Source organism: Peromyscus californicus, unplaced genomic scaffold, assembly GCF_007827085.1.
Source record: "Peromyscus californicus insignis strain IS unplaced genomic scaffold, ASM782708v3 Scaffold_9__1_contigs__length_137607984, whole genome shotgun sequence".
NCBI lineage: Eukaryota > Metazoa > Chordata > Mammalia > Rodentia > Cricetidae > Peromyscus > Peromyscus californicus.
In genome coordinates, this window is record NW_026294617.1 from 91079329 (window position 1) to 91099938 (window position 20610).

Sequence of the window (20610 nt, forward strand, 5' to 3'; positions counted from 1 at the left end):
AACAGGGTACATGCTGTTACCAATTTTAGTTCCCTGTTTCTTTTAAGGAAAAAATAAACTATTCACAGAATTGCTCACTGACCCTCAAACTTTCTACTAGGAAACCAGAGAAATGGTTCAGTAAGAGTGCTTTCTTCGAAGCCCAAAAAGCTGAATTTGAACTCTGGTACCAACATGGTAGCAAAGAGGTGTGTTCACCCACATACCCACATAGATACATTCCATACTTTCACAATCTAAATGTAATGTAAAAATTAAAAGATTGTATCTTACAAAGTTGATAGAATCATTTCCACATGTCATATATAATGCTGTATTATTTGATTCTATTAATGTGAGCAATGTATGATGATGGAGCCCATTTGGGTTTCCTAGTGGCTTTACCCAGCAGGTCTGCATAGAGAGGGTGATTGGACCAAGGGCCTGAGTGCAGGTGTCTGAAATGGTCTGCACTTGGCTGTGCTGGGTGGAGGTCCTTTGCTCCACCCCTTGGCATTCCTTTAAATACCCTAGGGCAGAGACAGTTGGGGCCCAATGGATTCGGATCCAGGCTCTCTCGAGGCTAGCCTGTATTTTCTGTTGCTCTCCCCTCTATCCTTCTAATTATTTCTTGCTGCTCCTATTCACGAGTACTCTGGGGAAATGTGCGGGTGAGGGATGGTCCCCCACAGTAAGGTAGCATCTTGCATAGCAATCTTTTTCTAAGTTCTAGAATATCACATGCAAGTCCTCAGTTTCTTCTAGCCTTTACATTTTCAAAGATCTGGTAAAAACCATCCCTTTCTTTTTTAAGATGCATTAATATCTTTTGATCTTAGTTTCTTAAGTGTTTCCTTTACAAAACTTTCCAAGAAACAGCAACTTCCAGGCTAATTTGTGTGAAAATAACTTAATTAGGATTATGCAATTCCACTAGAGACAGTAAATTTAGATTCCTGGGAGTGACTGTTCCCTTAACCTTTAATCTCCACCAGATCATCACACAGCAGCCTGGCCACCAGGCCATGTGTGGTATGAATGGTAAAAGATATGCAATTGAGCTTTATACAATGAACACCAAGGTAAGACACATGCTTTCAGACACCTATGCAGTTTTCTGCTTTTTTCGTGCTATACTTTCCCTGTGTAGAACAAATTCCCCTTGTCATGTATTTAAGAGAAAACTTCCCCTCTGTAGTGTCATTATTTGACCTCCATTTAACTAGTTATGCCTAATTCTTCCACTAAATAGTAAGGGACTTGGTTAAAGTAACAGAGTATTCATTTGTGGTGACATTTTATTTATATGTTAATAAATAAAGTTGCCTGGAGATCAGAGGACAAAGCGAGCCATAAACAAGTCAGGTGGTGGTGGTAGCCCACACCCTTAATCCAATCACATGACAAGCAGAGTCTCTGTGTTGTCAAGGACACAGTCAAACATGGTGACATAAACCTTTAATCCCAGTACCAACCAGACACCTGGAGGTCTGTACAGACAGGCAGTGAGTGAGGAGGAAGTCATGTGGCTGGGCTTAGAGCCAATGAGAAGGCAGAACAGGAAGGCAATAAAGCTCAGTTTAGACAGGAGGAAGCTTGCTCTGTGGAAGCTACTGCATGGTGGTAAGCTAAGGCTAGTCGTGGTTATTGGCTCTGATCTCTTTGGCTATTACCTCTGTTTTGATTCGGGGGTTTCTTATTTAATAAGACTAGTTAGAAATTCGTCTACATTCCTTTTCTACAGATTCAAATTACATTTTCACTACTTCTCCTCTGTGACAACTCTAGTTTTGGTTCACAGATAATGACAATGAACTGTCATCAGGATGACTCATAGCACAATGGAAGGCAACTCTTGACTTAGTTCTATCCAGGAGAAAAAAGGTTCATGTAGTAGTCTAGGCATTTTTATGGCTAACAAACTTGGGCTGCATGTTCCAGAGATGAGGTGAGCATAAGGTTCAAATTTTATTATTTCTCTTACACTGTGTGGTGGTTTCAATGAAAATGAATTCCACAGGCTCAGGGAATGACATTATTTGAAATATTAGGACATGTGGCCTTATTGCAGTAGGTGTAGCCTTGTTGGAAGAAGTGTGTCACTGGGGGTAGGCGTTGAGGTTCCAAATGCTCAAGCCAGGCCCAGTGGCTCACTTTTTCTGCTGCCTGCCAGTCCAAATGTAAAACTCTCAGCTCCTTCTCCAGCAAGCACCATGTCTGTCTGCATAAAACCATGCTTCCCACCAAGCTTCAGAGGACTAAACCTCTGAACTGATAAGCTAGCCCCAATTAAATGTTTTCCTTTGTAAGTGTTGCCATGGTCACGGTTTCTCTTCAGTTTGAGAACCCTAATACCTGCATACATGCTTTCTTAAACTTGTCAAATAACCCAAAGCTCTAGATGAGAAAAGGGAGGTAAATAGAGAGGGCATCTCAGAGATAATTAAATTGGAAGGATGACTAAGGAGTTTTCGAACACTTTGTGATCTTTACCCAATTTACAACTGAGTTAGTTTGATACTAGTTTTGACATGTTTTAGTTCTTCCTGTAAGAGGTTAATGTTAGTGGCTTATTCCTTGGTGTGATAATGTTAAAGTGATAGAATCTTGTATGAGATGGAGCATGGTGCTAGGTGGTTGGGTCTCTAAGAATATATCCTCAGAAAGGATTGAATATTTCTCATGGAACCCGTTAGTTCCCCCAAAATAATTGTTATAAAAGGGCAAGAGCACTCCTTCAAAATCCATTCTCTGCTCTTCTGCCTCACTGCAATTTGTCCCTCTAATCACGCCTTCCAATGATGGTGATGCCATTTTACTATAGAACCCCCATCAGAATCCAGTGGCAGTCAAAGCCAATCCTGGCCCCTCAGAGATATGAGCTAAAGAAACTTTATTCAATCTCAGATATTTCCTTATAGCTATGGAGAACAGATTAATAAGTTGATAACATAACTAAAATCTCTTACTTAAATCTTACCGTTTTATGTTTACATTTTATACTAACTTATGGTACTAACATTGTAGATACTATTATCCCTATAGAAATGAGACACAGAATAAAATAATTCTCCTCATGTTATAATTTAGGCTATAATGTAGTATTTAAATTCAAAGCATTTTATTCCTGATGCTACTACCTCCAGGACAGGTGGTATATGCTTGAGATCTCCACATTGGAGGCTGAGATAAAGGGCTATAACCTCAAGGCAAGCCTAGGTCCCACTGTAAGACCTTGTTTCAAACAAACAACAGAAAAACAAAACAAACAAAAAAAACCAAAACACAATTATAATGTTTGTATTATTTAAGACTAAAACTTCGTATTACCATTGTAGGACATGAACACAAAATTAAGCTTATTTTAAAAACTCCTAATTTTATTTATTCTATTCCTACTTGTATCTCCTTTATTTCCAAGTCCAACTTCTAGGAGAGAACCCTAAGCCATCTTCAGCTGTACCATTAATCTGTATATAATTATGTTATTTTCTACAGTCTCAATCTCTTTTTATGTGTGTTTTGCTTTTGCATTTTGAGACAGACTTTATCTGTGTAGTTCTGGCTGTCCTGGAACTCAATTTGTAGACCAGTGTTCTCAAACACAGAGATCCACCTGCCTCTGTCTCAGGAGTGCTGGGATTAAAGGCCTATGTCACCACCCAACCTATCTCAATCTCTTTTTCACTTTATTCTTTGGATTATCCTTCCTATGTTCAAGACCCTGGTTCTTCTTCAGTTTTTGTTATATTCATTTAAGAAAATCTCACCTTTGATTAAATTCACATCCTAAACCTGTATTCAAGGATAGCACTTAGAACTTCAACACTCAATGCACTATTTTGAGAGGTACTGTAAATTCTTAGAAGGAACTTACATGGAAAATATTGGTCACTGTAGATTTTTCTTAAGAGCTGTGTCTTGCCATGTCCCTTTCAAGTTTGTCTCTTTAAGGTTCCTGTCTGCTGCAATGTAGCAATTCTGTTCTAAATGGCCCTCAACCATGTTGTATTGTCTCACCATAGCTCCAGAAATAATAGGAGTCAGAAACCACAGACTAAACTCTGAAACTTTAAGATATAAATCTTTCCTTCTTTAAGAATGATATTCTCAGGCATCTGCCACGTAAACATCAAAAATTTAACATAATTAATGCCAATAAAAATGTAATACGGTCTACCAAACTAAAAGTATCTAGGCTGAAAATATGTCTTTCACAGCATTAGTATTAATGAGCTACTTGTGTTCCTCTTTAAAACTATCCTTTCTACTTATATGCAAGATCTATAATTCAGAAACAGTCCTTTCCTTTCTACAATGTTTCTTCCTTTTATCAGCCCCATTACCAAACCAATTTCTTTGCCAATCTTAAAAGCAAAAAAAAAAAAAAAACTTGTTAACAAATGTCCCATTAAAAACCTATTTCCCTTGTCCAATTAAAAGGCAGCTTTTGCCGGGCAGTAGTGGCGCACGCCTTTAATCCCAGCACTCGGGAGGCAGAGGCAGGTGGATCTCTGTAAATTTGAGGCCAGCCTGGTCTACAAAGCGAGTTCCAGGAAAGGCGCAAAGCTACACAGAGAAACCCTGTCTCAAAAAACAAATAAAAAAAGACAGCTTTTAAGAATTATCTTCTAAGTGGATGATATAATAATAATGCAATACACTAATAATGCACATATAACTTCAAAACAAAACAATTAAATTTTTTGATAACTGAACATACAAAGAGTATACTTATTATTTACCTGAGAGAGAATTGTTTTCAATTTTTATTAAAATCTTCTCGTCCATTTTACTGAATACCATCTCTCTTTTTATCCATCTAACCATTCACTCTGATCCAGGTCATGTGTACAGCTAAACCTTAATCTTCTTTAGTGACTCATTGAGGAACTTCTGTATTTGTCTACTGTCTGCAGCAGATCTCAAGATTTTCCTTCTTGTTCTCTACTAAAGGTTCTTTATCTATTTGACCAGCTAAACATTATCCGCATGTCCTAGGGTTCACCTCTATTTCTAATTCTTATTGAATTCTTTCATTCTGCCCATTCTACAATGCCATAAATACAAGGAAAGAATCTATAATTCTCAAGGGCATATCGGTGACGGCACCAGCTGTAGCAGGAATCTTAAATGGAGCCAGGTATTGGGGTGAACGCCGGAACATCGGAGAAGCAGAACAAGCCACAGCTTCCTCACCTCACCAATTCCTCAGCTGATCCTGTTTCCTCAGACTGGAAGCTTCTGTGTCCTCATCCAAAAATGGATCTCAGCTGAACTGCTGTTCAAAGCCTGAAATCTTAACCAACTAGTTCCTGGTTTTCACAGCTTATATACCTTTCTGCTTTCTGCCATCACTTCCTGGGATTAAAGGCATGAGTCACCATGCCTGGCTGTTTCCAGTGTGGCTTTAAACTCACAGAGATCCAGATGGATTTCTGCCTCTGGAATGCTAGGATTAAAGGCGTGTGTGTCACCATTTTCTGGCCTCTATATCTAGTGGCTGTTCTGTTCTCTGACCCCAGAAAAGTTTATTAGGGTGCACAATATTTTGGGGAACACAATACCACCACAACCAGCCTCTGGGGAGCCGCTCTAAGGTAAAGGTATATTCTATATAAAGGTATATTCACAGGTGACAAATAAGAACTTTTGTAAAAATCTAATTCTTCTACCAAAAATAAATTTTACTAACAGAACAAAATAATTTACTATCTTTGAGCAATGGTTCTACAGAAATTAAGTTTACAGATATAAAATTCAAATTAGAGGTTAGAAATGGTCACAAATATTAACACTTTATAACAGATAAATCTACCATTATCAGGAGAGGGGGCGGTGATAGTCTCAATAAAAATTGAAACTCTTCTTAAAACAATTGCCTAAATAATACTTGTAAAAATATGTGTAAAAGTGTATTGTATATAGGTAAGAATGAAAAATAAAAGTATTAAGAATCATAAAGGAAAATGTATAGTTAGTACTAAAAAATTAATAGTTCATATTCATTGCTAAGTAACAATTCCTTAGATATATAAACAAGTAATAAAAAATTATCGACACTGCTGAGAAGAAAATAATTTATTATATATGCAATAAACTATTATAAAATATCTCCAAACACTAATGTGAAGATATGAGACTTTTGAATGCTTTCAAAGTTGTTACGCACAGTTCCAAGGTCCAGATGGCCAATTTCTTCTCTCATAGTTCCACAGTACTTGAAAGACAGAGAATTCAGAAGGAACCTAAAACACCACAAAAGCCCATTAAAAATAATAATAATTCAATTCATTAACTTTAAAAAGCCCAAATACTTATATGTAGAAAATTAGTGAATCATGTCAGCACAACAAAATATATATTAATGACTGCTACTTATAATATTATAATACTTAAATCTAAACTAATTCAATTGTGTATATCAAGAGAATATAATCTCAGTTTTGGTAAGTTTCTAATATTAGGGTGACAAATAAGAGAATTTTGAGTAGTTTTATAGCACTTATATTAGCACCATTTCCGACAAAATGCTGAGGATTTTTATTTTACTACTAAAAAAACATTGTATGACTAAGTTGGTATGCAATGGCCAATCACTTTAACTAAGTAGCATCTAAACTTGTCAGTGGTCCTTTCTATTACTAAGGGAACCTTTAAAATTATATTGGGCGTAATTTCAAGTGATTTTGATTTATAGTTCTAAGATAAAAGTCTAAAAATATTTATACATAGAAACTCTTCCTCTATATTAATAATATACTAGAATCAAACTCTAAGTCAGAAAACGGGTAATATATTATTACCTAATTTAGAGTTATCAGAATTTAAGTGTGCAGGAAAATTTGAGACTAACTGTTCTGAAAGATTCTAGTCATCATACAGCCTGGAATCACTGTTCTTATTTCTACAAGATAATTTACTAAGCTATCTGAAGTATAACATGTTTTACTTATTATTCTTTTCAAATTTATATATGTACATCAAAATTTATATATACATACATATATATTTAAATCTAGGTTTTTAATTTTTCATTTTTGTTTTAAAAAGACCAAGAGTAAGAGAAATCCTTCCACTTGTCAAAGACATTTCATTTAGACTGTCGATGTGGTATCTGTTACTCTACTTTGAGATTTTTATAGAATTTTGTTAATTTCAATATACTTATTAATAAAGGGAAAAAAGATCCTTTCCCAGTCAAATTTTAGAACATGTTATATAGAACAACTCTGCTGGATAGCCTTGTCAACTTGACACAACACCGAATAACCTGGGGAAACAGTCCTAGTAAACCATTATCTAGACTATGCTGGTCTGAGGGCATAAGATGGTCTTGATTATTAACCGATGCAAGATCCAGCCAATTTTGCGTAGCACCATTCCTTAGGAAAGGGGACCCTGAACAGTGTAAGAGAACAAAAAGCTAGCTCAGACTAAGCAAGTGAGGATCTATATGTTTATTCTCTCTCTGCTCGACTGCAGATATGAGCTTTTAAACTCATGCCTTGCCTTCCCCACAACAATGAACAGTAACTTGGAATTATAAGACAAATAAACCCCTTCTTCCCTAAGTTGCTTTAGGTCAGGGTATTTGTCACAGCAACGGAAATGAAACTAGAACGATACCTCAATGGGATATGCCAGGAAACAGAAAGCCAACAGAGAAGAAACACTACCACACTCTGCAGTCAAACATAGGTATACACTAAGTGACCTGATTCACTAACTTTCCCTGAAAAAAACTCCTTGATTATATGACAACATAGAAAGTTAAACAGTGAATCTAGAATACATGTAAAATATTTGTTCAGGCTACAAAACTAACTTGAGAACCATTTCATTTGAATGAAGTATAAAAAGTTTTGCTTAATCTGGATAAATGATAGAAGGAAGACAAAGCATTTCTAGAAAACAAAAAGAAACAAAACCACTGCCCCAAAAAGGATACAACAAGAAAGGATACACTTGTATGACAGTATTACAGCAGTATTTACGCAGGAATGCTTCTAAAGAAGAACAGCAGAATGTAGTTTATTTTTTTTCTACTTGGTAGCAAATAGATTTATAAACGATTTACTAAACAGACTGAAATTCTTCATTTTTTCTGTACAGTACTTATGAGACATCTGATTGTCTTGAAAGAAAACCGAAATACTCCAAGAAACTCAGAGAGTCAACATTAAGCGAATCTTTCTATTTTTATAGTGTTTTCCCCAGTTAAACAGCAATTTTGACCAATTATTTTCATGTTCTTCCAGGTTCTAAGAGTAGAAAAACTAAAAGTAAAATATCTCTAACTCACACCCAAAGAACTCAGAAAGAACTATTTCCACTCATTTCCCAAAATATCCCAACAATTTAAAGTCTACAGCTCTACCACTTCAAATCATTTACTTACTTACATAGGTAGTCAGTGTGCTCCAAATAAATTATGCCTCAAAATCGTGTTTGTAAAGAATGTTAATCATTCTAAATACACAGCACTGTAGAACTGTAGTAACTGTTTCCCTCAGTTTTCAGTGCCGTCCCTGACCAAACACCTCACTGTCACCTAGGAACTCAATGACTGTGCAATTGGTCTGATGTCAGTAAGAATACCCAACTAGTCCTGGCTTCCATGATATTGCCCCTTTCAGCACTGCAATTACTGCATGCTGAGAAATTCCTTAATAACAGGATAAATGGGACTACCTGTCACCAACCTCAGAACTACTGACACAGAAACTCTTGGAGGGAAGGACCAGCAACCTCTTTTTATCAAGCTCTCCAAGTGAGTACAACATAGGTTAGAAATTAAAAACATTATCATGCAGGAACATATACAAAATAACAAGCAATACATTCCCTTTACAAAATTCTCTAAAATTGTTACATACAAACTGACTTTATTCTAGTTATAATTTTGAAGTTAATGAGAATGAACTATATACACCGCAATTTTCTTAAAAACTCATAAAATACATCTGAATTAGTAACCCATAAGATTGTATGCTTCCTTGTATCTTTTACTGTTTTCTCCATACTTACCTTTACCCATTCCTATCACTTTCGTTTTCCTTCTTTAGAGTCTTGTTTTGGTCTAGCAGATCGAGCAAACTGCTAATGCATTAAAATTAAGGCTTCCATCGAGAACACAAGTGAATTTTTTTTATCATCAAATTCTAATATATAAAAATACATACTATACAGTTCTAGTATCTAATATAGAAAATAGCACTAAAATTATTTTCCTAATTCTTTATAACTGTCCCTTTTTTTACCTGTACCCTCACTAATTCTAATTTAAAACTTGAATTTACTACAAGACAGTTATGCAATGATATATTTTGGACATTGGAATACCAAAGCAGAAATGTGAATTATAATAAAACTACAGTGGAATCCCTTCCAGTTACCCCAAGTATATTTCTAGATAGTATGTCTTGACGTTAACATGAGGAAATAATTCAGAGCTGAATAAATGTATAAACTTGGCTGAACTTTTCCTTACATTGCAAAAGTTATATTATTTTCCAATAATGATTAAGAAAATCTGTCATCTGATCTAAGGCACATTGAACTGTTAAGTAAAAATGCAACCTTGAATAACAATTGCTGACAATTATTATAAATGGTAACTTGAAATTAATTATTTATACCCCACTGCTAAAAACCCCAGGAATTTAGAATGGATTGGTTTAAAGGATACAACCACCATGGGTTTTCCAAAAAGAACATAGCCATTAGCTTCTTTTAAGGCTTTAGCTGCTGCTTTTTCATTTGGAAGTCCAACGAAAGCTTGTCCTTTCATGCGTCCTTCTTTCATCAAGCGGATATCAAACCTAGAAGTAGTAAAAAAAAAAAAAAAAAAAGTAATTAAGACTTAAAGCATATCAATTTTAAAACCATGGGTCAAAGGTTTTAACAATCCACAACTTGGCCATTTCAATGTAACAACAGAACTATTAGATAAGTATTAAAACTAGATATTCTAAAATTCTATTTTGTATTAATCTTAACAAGCAACAATTATATTATGCTCATAATTTTAAAATTATATCACTAGCAAATATAAAAGCGAACTCTTAATTTGTTGTTGTACTATGATCCAGGGTTCTAATAGAGTTACATTATCAACAAAGCAAGCTCAAATTTTTTATTTAATCTTTTTTATCACACAACTTGCAATGAGTTCAATATTATATACTCAAGTGATTTACATGTAAACCACATAAGTGGTTTACATTGTTGAATTTACATTATTATAAGCATTTAGAGATCAAAGCGGTAGATACTTAACAGATACTCAAAGCTATCATTTTATTAATGGTACGTGGACAAAGAATGACTCTTCCAAGCATAAGGATAAAGTCACACATTATTCCTAGTATACTCTCCCAGTATCTTATTATACAGTACAACATATATAAACATTTTCAAGAGATAACTTTTTAAAAGCTATTTATAAAAATGAGATTGCAATTTACAGTGAGAACATGATCTAATATTATAAACCCCAAAAACATAAAACAAAAAGCTGAGCATTGTGATATATGCTTATAATTGCAGAGGTAGGGAGGTAGAAACAGATGGCCCCGATTTACTGGCCAGCCAGATGAGCCATCTTCACAACTTGGTGAGTATTAGGCCAATATAAACTGTGATGTAACTCTCAATGGTTTTATTAAATAAGAAACACAGAGCCAAATGCAGAGTTAAAAGCCCAAGAGGTCAGAGCAGCAGCCAAGAGTTAAGATCAAAACCACCTTCTTACCCCTCACTGTCGCTGTCGTCTTTCCTGTCAGGAAGAGACCTACTTCCTATGTATCTGTCTTTTTATTGACTTTCTGTTCTGCCTTCTCATTGGTTGAAAACCCAACCACATGACCTCCTCGTCACTGCCTGTCTATAGAGACCTCCAGGTCTTCTATGGTTGGTATTGAGATTAAAGGCATGTGTCTCCATGCTGGTGGTGTCCTTGAACACACAGAGATCTGCCTATCATGTGATCGGGATTAAGGGCGTGTGCTACCACTGCCAGACTTCTGCTAAATGGCTTGTTATTAGCTCTGACCCCTAGGCAACATTATTTATTAACATACAAATAAAATCACATTTCTGCACAAATAAAGTATCACCATAATAAACACTTGTCTCAAGCAAACAAACAAAAGTTAAAAAAGGAGGGTGTGTGCTGAGGCACATACAAACACACACAGGTGTAACCACCCATCTATGCATGTTTGTGAACACACGTGAAAATGCAATGCAATTTTTTTTTTGCAGTGAAATTTTTTTAAACATCATTACTTGTCTCAGAGGAAACAATCATTTGGGGATCTACAGCTTTTTCTAAATTGATATGTTCTTTCACCTCAAATTGTAATTATAGGCAAGAAAATACCGAAAATAATCTTTACAATATATATCTTGTATGTACTTGTACATATGAACATAAAATATATCCAAAAGACACACAGGCAGGTAAGATTTTAAAAGTATTGGTTTTACTTAGAAATTAAATAGCTAATGTTATTTCAGAAATGCAAATTTATGAGCTCTGACCCAACTAGAAAACCTATCTTTGGAGGTGGGCCAACAAAACCAATGAACCAAGCTCTCCAGGTGGATATTAGGCAATGCAAAAAAAAAGAAAGAAAGAAAAAGAAAAAAGAAAAGTTGAGTAACAATGCTTTAGTGTCAAAGGGCTTTGGACAAAATATATTAGAAGACCTGTATGTATAAATAAGAATTTAGCAGAATATAACAATAAGAATTTCTTTACATGTAGTTTATCAGCTTCCATACTAGGAAAAATTGAACAGTTGTAACAAATATCTGATTTAAAATATTAAAAATTTTATTTGCTCATTTATATAGAAATTCATCTATTCCTGTTCTATACTTCTAAAAAGACATTTATGTAAGAGAACAAATGATTCATCATGTGGGTTTTAGCACTAAAAAAAAAAAAAAAAAAAAAAAAACAAGCATAACATGGTGAATTTGTAACAGCTAAAACATAATTTGAGATTATGTCTGCCACTTACATTATCCGCTGTGTTTCTGAAGAAAAGTCAACATATCTTCCAAAGATAAATTTAAGGTCCTAGAATTTGAAAGTAATAATAAAAAAAGGTAAGAAGAAAATAGACAAATAAGAAAACTGGGGGAAAAAGTACAATAACAAAATCAAATTGCAAATTTCACCTTACCTTTTCTTGAACATGTCTAGCTAAATTCTTTACATAAATTCGGCAGTTTGGTTCACCAGGTTCGTAACTTCTGAAAACTGAAAGGTTTTCCATTTCTTTTTAATAACAAAGCAAAATAAAGATGTAAAATTAAAATACAATTAGCAACTTTTTAAATAAAATAACATTCAATTGTAACTGCTAAAAAGGCAAAAATAAGCTTCATGAAAATGTTAACAGGTAATAGTAACATTATACAAATAGATATGAAATTATTCATTAAATCTAAAATGAATTATATAAAAAAACTGAACTTTTGTTTAAAATTTCTCAATTATATAGAATTAAAATTTGTCCCCAAAACCAGATTAAGGGTTCTTTAAGAGGAGTCACTTTATTAAAAATCCTAAATATGTGATGACAACCATTTATATAACTATTCTGCTTAAAATGAACTTCCCAAATCACTAGTCACTGTCATATTCAAACATAAGAATAATGCATTCAGCCGGGCAGTGATGGCGCACGCCTTTAATCCCAGCACTCGGGAGGCAGAGCCTGGTGGATCTCTGTGAGTTCGAGGCCAGCCTGGTCTACAAAGCGAGTTCCAGGAAAGGCGCAAAGCTACACAGAGAAACCCTGTCTCAAAAAACTAAAAGAAAAAAAAAACAAAAAAGAATAATGCATTCAAAATTAATAGCCAGAAATATCAGACAAAAGTCTTCAAAGCCCTAACAGTTCCTCATATTTACTGCCAGTTATCTGCTTTGGGAAACTAGATTTTATATTCAAATATATTAATTGGAGGCTGATTCCTTATTACTGTGGAGAAAGGTACTTGTAACAACAATGACAAATCATTAAATTAAAAAATAAATAAATAAAAAATCATTTAGCAGTGTGGTGGTTTGAATGTGAATGGGGCCTATGGGCGCCTATGTTTAAATACTTGGTCCCCAGTTGGTAGAACTGTTTGGGAAGGATTAGGAGGTGTGGCCTTGGAGGAGGACAGGTGTCAGTGGGAGCAAGCTTTGAGATTTCTAAAGACTAGGACCATTCCTGGTATGCTTGCTCTTCCTCCAGTTTGTGATCAAGACATGAGCATTCAGTTGTTCCTACCATGATGTCTTTGTTCTGCCATCATGGACTTTAAAACATGAACCCAACTACACGCTTCTCTTGTAAGTTGCCTTGGTCCTGGTATTTTGTCATATAGAGAATTATTAAAATATATGAAAAAAATTTTAAAGTAAAGAATATTGGAATATTAAATTCTAAATTCAGATTTCTAATCACCATTTTTAATAATCACCTTGTATCGACTTTAGATATTATATGATAATGATTTGTCAGCTATTTTATATATAGAATATGTAACTTCAGACTTGTGAGACTTATTGATTACCCAAATATTTACTGCAAGCACTGTATGGTAAGGAACTTCCCCAGTACTAGGTGAGTCTTTAAAAGAAGAAATGTCAACAAACTAATTATAGAGAGACACTAAAGTGCCCATCTTAATGTAAATGACCCATAGAGTTTTCTAATTTCAGTAAGACATGAAAAATAGAAGTAGGACACTAAATACAAGATGGATTATGAGGTGGTTTATGTGATTATATTACCTTCTCTAGAAATTCGACCCTTTTCCAACTCCCTTCGAGAAATACATTGTGAGGGCATTTCATCAGAATCATCTTTAATCTCTTCTGTGATGCTCAAATTAGGTTTGGGGAAAATTTTTCCAAATCCTGTATTTGAATCATCAAGTCCAGTATCTGGTAAATCTAAGAGTTCAACATTAGCATCAGTCATTAAATAAATAAATGAATGAATGAATGAAACAAACCAAAAAACACTCATGTTTGAAAACATACTTTAGGTTTCTTTTCCTGTACAATTTACAAAAGTATCATTGGGTAATTTTTAGTGTTTCTCAGTATCTCAGGACAGAAGCAGGCTAATCTTTTCTGTAAAGTCCAAAGAATAGTGGTTTAGGGTTTTGTGGGCGAGGACAAGAATTTGGTTTTGACTATTCAGTTCTGTTATTGTAGCATGAAGACAGCCATAGACAACAGCTAAAGAGTCAAAGGCTTACTTTGTAGTGTTAGTTAGGGGGCAAAGAGAAAAGAAAATGAATTAAGCTTTAGCATACTCAATTTGATGTACCAAATGGGAATCTGATGAAAATGCTCAATGTTAGATAAGAGTGTGTATATTGGTATGTAACAATTAATTGTTTAACCTCTCCCTCCAAAATAGTAATAACTACATGGTAAAATAAATGTGTAATCTTTTATAAAAGTACAATCTTACTGCTTTCAGCATAAATTAGAAGATTTGTGTCAACATGTTAGGCTGAAATGAACAGAACAAAAGAGTTCGTTCCATTTGGGGATACAAAAAGATTCCATTAACCCCCTCCCCACCGCTCCAGGAAAAGTAAGTAATAATGTTCATCCTTCATGGACAACTATTTCATACTTAAAAAATTATTTAACTAAGTATTTTTCAAGTTAACATTTTACTTTAGATAGCAACACACTAAATTTTAAAAATATGAATTTTAGCATTAGCAGTAACTGACTAGAACTGGCAAAAAAATGTTGGATGATGAATAGGGTTAAGTACTACTAGAAGTCCTCCAAATAAAAGCAAGCACTGGAAACTCAAAAGTTAGCTGGGGAAATGAAGCAAAACATGTTACATATAAGATTATAAAAGTCTTAATATAGGATATATATTATACAAATAGAATATCTTTAGTCAAAAAACATAAAACAGTGAAAAGACCTCATGTTTCTACTATCCAACAATTACAGCTTTGACACTGATACAGAATGGGATGATGGACTGCCTTTCATAAACATATAGAACGTTTTATTCGAGCATATAATTGTATCCCATAAATGTGTTTAATTTTTATTTATCAATTATACTAAAAGAATATTAATGAAAGGTGACTAGCCGTTAAATGAGAAACAATGAAAAATAGAAACATTAAAAATAAAGCTAATTCGGGCTGTAGAGATGGCTCAGCAGTTAAGAGCACTGGCTGCTCTTCCAGAGGTTCTGAGTTCAATTCCCGGCAATCACAGGGTGGCTCACAACGATCCATAATGAGATCTAGTGCCCTCTTCTGGCCTGCAAGCATTCATGCAAGCAGAACACTGTATACATAATAAATAAATAAATCTAAAAAAATAACATAAAATAAAGCTAACTCAAAAGGCAATACATTGTTACTTACTATGCACAAAAAACGGAAAAAGAAATTAAAAGTTCACTCACTACATATACAGTCCTTACTAGAATTCTTTATTATAAAAAGTAATCAAACATGCAACAAGAAATATACTCTAGTATTTACTCAACAAATTAAAAAGAATGAGGCTGGAATTACAAGTTTGCTCAGTTTAAGAAGTACTGGTGACTAACCCAGAGCTCTATGCGTGCTCTCTACCAACTGAGCTACAGCCTCAGTCTGTAACTGCATACTTCAAGTAAAGCAGACAAACACTACTATAAAATTGGATTTTAACATAAAAAAAGGTTGTCAAGTGTATGAAATAACTAAAGTTTTCTTACCGGAATGTTTTTCCTCATTGTTCTGTTCCTTCTCCAAATCGTTCTTAAATGCTGCTGGCATGTTGGTAGATATATTGAATTCAATTTTTTTACTGCCTACAGGTTGTGGTTGGTCAAATACATCTGATGGTAACAGCACAGGATGCAAACTGGTACTTATAAACAATCATAAGATTATTATTTAAAATAAAATTCTAAGAACATTATTTCAGATTTTCTTTAAATTTAAAAAGCTCATGATGATAAAATATTCTATACATTTTAGGCACTACACAAACTGACTAGATTTAGTACTCCAATAAAGCTCAACAGATGGTAATGGTACTATTAAACACCTAATTTATAAATGAGGGAACTGCGGTTAAATCAAAGTTTAATAAATAAAATCATTTGGTAAATAAAGAAGTTGGGACTTATCTATTTATTTTAAACAGCAGATTTACCAGGGACAGGGAGGTGCGCACTTGTTCAGTCAGTGTAAAAGAATAACTTTTGTTTGTCATTTATTTTTTATGTGTGGTGAGGAACATTTTTAGGTCAGAAGACAAACTGTAGTAGATAGCTCTTTCCTTCCGCCATGTGGATATTTAGGATCAAACTCTAGTCATCACCACTAGCCACTAGAACTTTTTCCCATAAAAGCACCTTGCCAGACCATTTAACACAGGAGTAAGCTTGGTAGATGTAGCAGAGAATTACTTTGAACTTCAAATCATCTGTGTCCCTCTCCCAAGTGCTAGGATTACAGGTATATACCTCATCATCTGGCAGTATTTTTAATACAGTATATATTGTATACTGTGTAATCAGTGCTGTGGTATGCAACTTAACAGTGACTAGCTACAAGTAGATAGTGAATTTCTATAAAGAAAAATGTCTAACTACTCAACATTTTTATACAGATTGTATGATGAAATAATATTTTGAGTATAATGGATTAAGTAATTATAACTAGCCTTGATTTGCTCATTTTTACTGTGTAGTACGGCTACTAGAAAATGTGGCTTACATTGTTTTTGCTGTTTAGCATTAAGAGTTAAAAGCATGGGACTGCCATGTCAACACAGAAAGAGGTTAAGGTGTCATAATTTCCACATAAGATTATTTCTATTAAAACATAACTTGTAGAAGAGTTAAATGAAGTTAAAATTGCAATCACTAGTAAGAAATAGTAAATATGCCTAATAAGAGAAGATACGAATGTGAAATGAATACTGAATATTATTAAATGCTGGTAAACAAATAGAATTTTGAAAACTTCCTAAGTTTGGCAAACAGAAACCCAGTAATCAAGTAAGAAAACTGACAAACTGCCAGACTGAAGAATAATGAGTTAAGTGAATAATCAAAGCACATACAAACAACCCTCATTTCATAAGTATACATAAAACTACCTGTGTGAAGTTGACGAAGGTATATTCAACATATCCTTTATTTTTCGCTTTTTTCTCACTTGGCGTGGCTTTGTGGCTTTGGGTCTTTTGGGCTGAAGATTTGCTAGTTCCATTAGTTTGTTCATTCTGTTAAGAAAAGGGAAGGTAAACAAGAGTTGATATTCTAGAATATAGTTTATATCTCTAATACGAATATATTTAAAACTAATTAGGATAACTTTAAAGCCACCAATAAGCATAATCAATATGAACAAAATTCACATTCTAAATTGACCTGTACCATTTAAATCTTATTTTTAATAAAACCATGCATTTAAAATATTTACACAAAGTGACTAGAGAGTCTGTCTAGTGTTTTATCATTGATTTTGGTGTATCCTTACAAAACAATGTAACAAAAATTCAGGACATTTTCCCTTCCTATTTTTAAGCATTCTGTCTTATTAACCTGTTTTCCTATGGAATATGAATGATGCGTCCCAATGGTATTCCATAAATTCCTTGTGCATGACTAGATGTCTAGAAATTCCTTATTCTGATCATTATTTCTTTTATTACCTCATTAGCATCACCATATTTATTAATTTCTCCATCATATTTAGTTGAAGAAAAAAGTTGCCAAATACTAAAGTTGCTTATAAGTAACAAGTAGAAACTGACAACTGTTATCTCATATACAACTTTCTTCCATTATGACTCTGGTCAGTTAATATTTAGAATGGATCCTATTTGGATAGTTTGGTATCTGTCACAAAGAAGCAATTAAAAACAACTCAGTACAACTCTCTCAGGGCTTCATTTATGAAACTTGAAGGTAAAATGGATATACACATACAACACATTATATAGAAAGGTGGGTGGGGTTAAATATTTTAGGCTATTTTTCTAATAAACAGGTGAAAGTATAAGCATATACTACATAGTAGGAAATTTCACAACAATCAAGTCTCATAAAAACTTGCATTAAAAAGTTGAGCACGGTAGCACATGGTTGTAATCCAGCACTCAAGGAACAGTGGAAGGAAGATTTCAAACTTGGCTCAGTATATATAGCAAATTCCTGGCAACTAGGGCTAAAGAGTAGGACTGTTTCTAGAAGTCTCCAAACCAAACACAATAAAAATGTTATTAAAAATACAAACATTTGAATATTCAAAACACACGCTAAGCATTAAAATTATCCACCCAAAATATACCAACCTTCTAAAACAAGACCAGGCATATAATAAAAAATTAATAAATATTTGACACCTAAATATATTTCTTAAAAATTTTGTCTTATTCCCAGCAGGTAATAAAAATATGCATTAGAAATTGGATTTGTTTTCTTAAGACTCAAGATGAATTTTAGGCAGAATTTCATGCTACATTTCTAATTAGAAACTTACAAAAATTAAAATGGGTTTAGTCTAGAATACTAGAGCATTTATAATTAGGATTACTACTTTTACTTTTTAAAGTATTCCTAAATAGCACTACAAGTTTATTAAAAATTTTTTAAATTATCTAAGAGAATAATTAACAAAATGTAATATTTTATATTACTCTTCAGCTTGAGCAGGGGTCACACTAATCTTCTCTGTATCGTTCCAATCTTAGTGTATGTGCTGCCGAAGAGAGCTCTACTAGCTTGTAGTGAGATAGATTATCATGAAGAACTACCTGCTTTGCTAAATATCTCCCTTCCAAAAAGATTCTATCCATCTTACTTAGTAGTTTGAGTCCCACCAGCAATTTGACTTTTCCAAAGAGAAGAAAAACCACTATTTAGATGGGCAATGGCTTAGTAAAACTGTTGCTGATTAAATATGTTTTCCAAGTCTCTGTTTGGGTCCTGACTCATACTAATACTTCCTTTTATATGTGACTTTTTGCATAGTTAGTGAAGATTCACGTCATTACCCATTAATTAACATAAGGTAGGGGTTGGCCCAAGGACCAAATCAAGCTAGCTATCCGCTCTTGTATATACATAAAGTTTTGCTGGAACACACCACACCTATTCATGAGGTATAAATATGGCTGCTTTCCTGCCATGAGAGAAGTTGTGATATGTGACCAACACCACACCTCACTCACGAAGTAAAAGCACTTCTTCTTTGGATTTACAAAGAAAATGTTTGGCCAATTCTTGTACTAAGATAGGTTTAGTTATAAGCCAGAAAACTGTTAAGGAATACACAATTATTTTTTTAACAGAAACTTTAAATAAACATGTAGCATCTCCAGGTCAACGAATGACGGCAGTAACTAGCATGAATGGTTATGCATAGAGAACTTCCAAAGTTCCTCTAGAAATCATTCTCAAGAGGACAGAGTATAGGGCAATCAGCTGTTCAAAATATGAAGCCAATTAATGCTTATTATCTAAGAAGCTTTTTTCTATAGAAGTCATGACAAACACTGAATAATTAGTGAATAAAATAATATATCCAAAGAAATGTGGGTTATCTTCCTTACTGCTTATAGTATATGATCAGATGATAATATACAACTATGTTTTATGCAAGAGATGTCTTATTTAACAAATATTAATGATTTAACATATATTCAATGCTATTACAACTTTGGCCCAATTTTCTCTGTAAGGTTTAGTTTCCTTGAGCTTAACATCACTAGACCACAGTTAAACTTTATAACTGAAAATCATTTTGAATGTATTAATTAGTAATAAAACAAAAGTATGAAAAACAAATGAAATTAGACCATTAAAAAAAACATGACACACGTGACTAGTATGAGAATTAAAACAAGAATGTAGGAGATAACTGCTATAATTTGAATATGAACTATTTCCCAATGGCCTATTTGTGAAAAGCTTGATTTCAAACATGGTAGAAGCTGCTGAGGACCCTTGGGTTACTTAGGATATATTCTCAAAGAGGTTGTGGAACCCTGATGTCTTCATTTCTCTTGTTTTTATGGTTCTAAGTTGAGTACTCCTGTGCTGTCTTGTGATCTGCTATGATGGACTGTTTAACCAGAGATATAAAGAAGTGGGAACACAGCTGGCTGGTCATGGACTGTACCCTCCCAAACTGTGAGCCAAAGACAATTTTGTTTTTCATATTGACTCTCAGGTACTTCAGTATAATGCTGATATGCTGACTAACAACTGGCCACTTTGTATCTCATTTAGGATCCTATGTGTCAAGTGTGCTAGTTTTTCAGGACATTGTTTATATTCTTATCTATGAAACACCTTATAAATACATCAAGCCCTTGTAAAAAAAAAAATTACAAGTTAGGAAAACAATGAAATTTTTCTTTTTAAAGATGACCAAAGGTAATTTCGGAGCTACTAAAATTTTAACAAGCAAAGTAACAAATACAGAACCATAAATAATGAGGCTCAATTGTACTCCATGATACTAAGATCATCAATCTAAAAAATTATTCTTTATCCAAAAACTTTTTCAAAGACCCTAGTATTCACTGAGCTACTGCATATGCTCAAGATCTTGGGGAGGTTT

General features: G+C 33.8%; 2 protein-coding genes and 1 non-coding gene across 11 annotated transcripts in view; all 3 read right to left on the bottom strand.

The window, feature by feature from the left end:
• The window catches only part of LOC128106527 (alpha-amylase 1), a 53223-nt gene extending 46954 nt beyond the window's left edge, over nt 1–6269 (bottom strand). Inside the window, exon 1 of one of the 2 annotated variants that reach the window (XM_052732083.1) lies at nt 6152–6269. The gene's annotated coding sequence lies outside the window, so the exon portion shown is untranslated. The remainder of the gene's footprint in view (nt 1–6151) is intronic. The other variant, XM_052732082.1, reaches the window with a different exon arrangement.
• The window catches only part of Rnpc3 (RNA binding region (RNP1, RRM) containing 3), a 58780-nt gene that overhangs the window by 27279 nt on the left and 10891 nt on the right, over nt 1–20610 (bottom strand). For 3 of the 8 annotated variants that reach the window (XR_008216739.1, XR_008216741.1, XR_008216740.1), the window contains exons 8-15: nt 17138–17263; nt 15744–15898; nt 13781–13942; nt 12177–12271; nt 12012–12070; nt 9671–9803; nt 9010–9081; nt 6152–7988 (exon numbers count right to left, since the gene is read on the bottom strand). Coding sequence is in view for 3 of the 8 variants with exons in the window: in XM_052732077.1 (XP_052588037.1) it covers nt 9025–9081; nt 9671–9803; nt 12012–12070; nt 12177–12271; nt 13781–13942; nt 15744–15898; nt 17138–17263 (787 nt within the window). In the remaining 5 variants the exon portion in view is untranslated. Of the gene's footprint in view, nt 1–6045; nt 7989–9009; nt 9082–9670; nt 9804–12011; nt 12071–12176; nt 12272–13780; nt 13943–15743; nt 15899–17137; nt 17264–20610 lie in introns of those variants that run through there. The other 5 variants (XR_008216743.1, XR_008216742.1, XM_052732077.1 and 2 more) reach the window with 5 other exon arrangements.
• Nucleotides 18658–18760, bottom strand: LOC128106775 (U6 spliceosomal RNA). Its single transcript, XR_008216831.1, has one exon. It is a non-coding gene; the product is annotated as a U6 spliceosomal RNA (small nuclear RNA).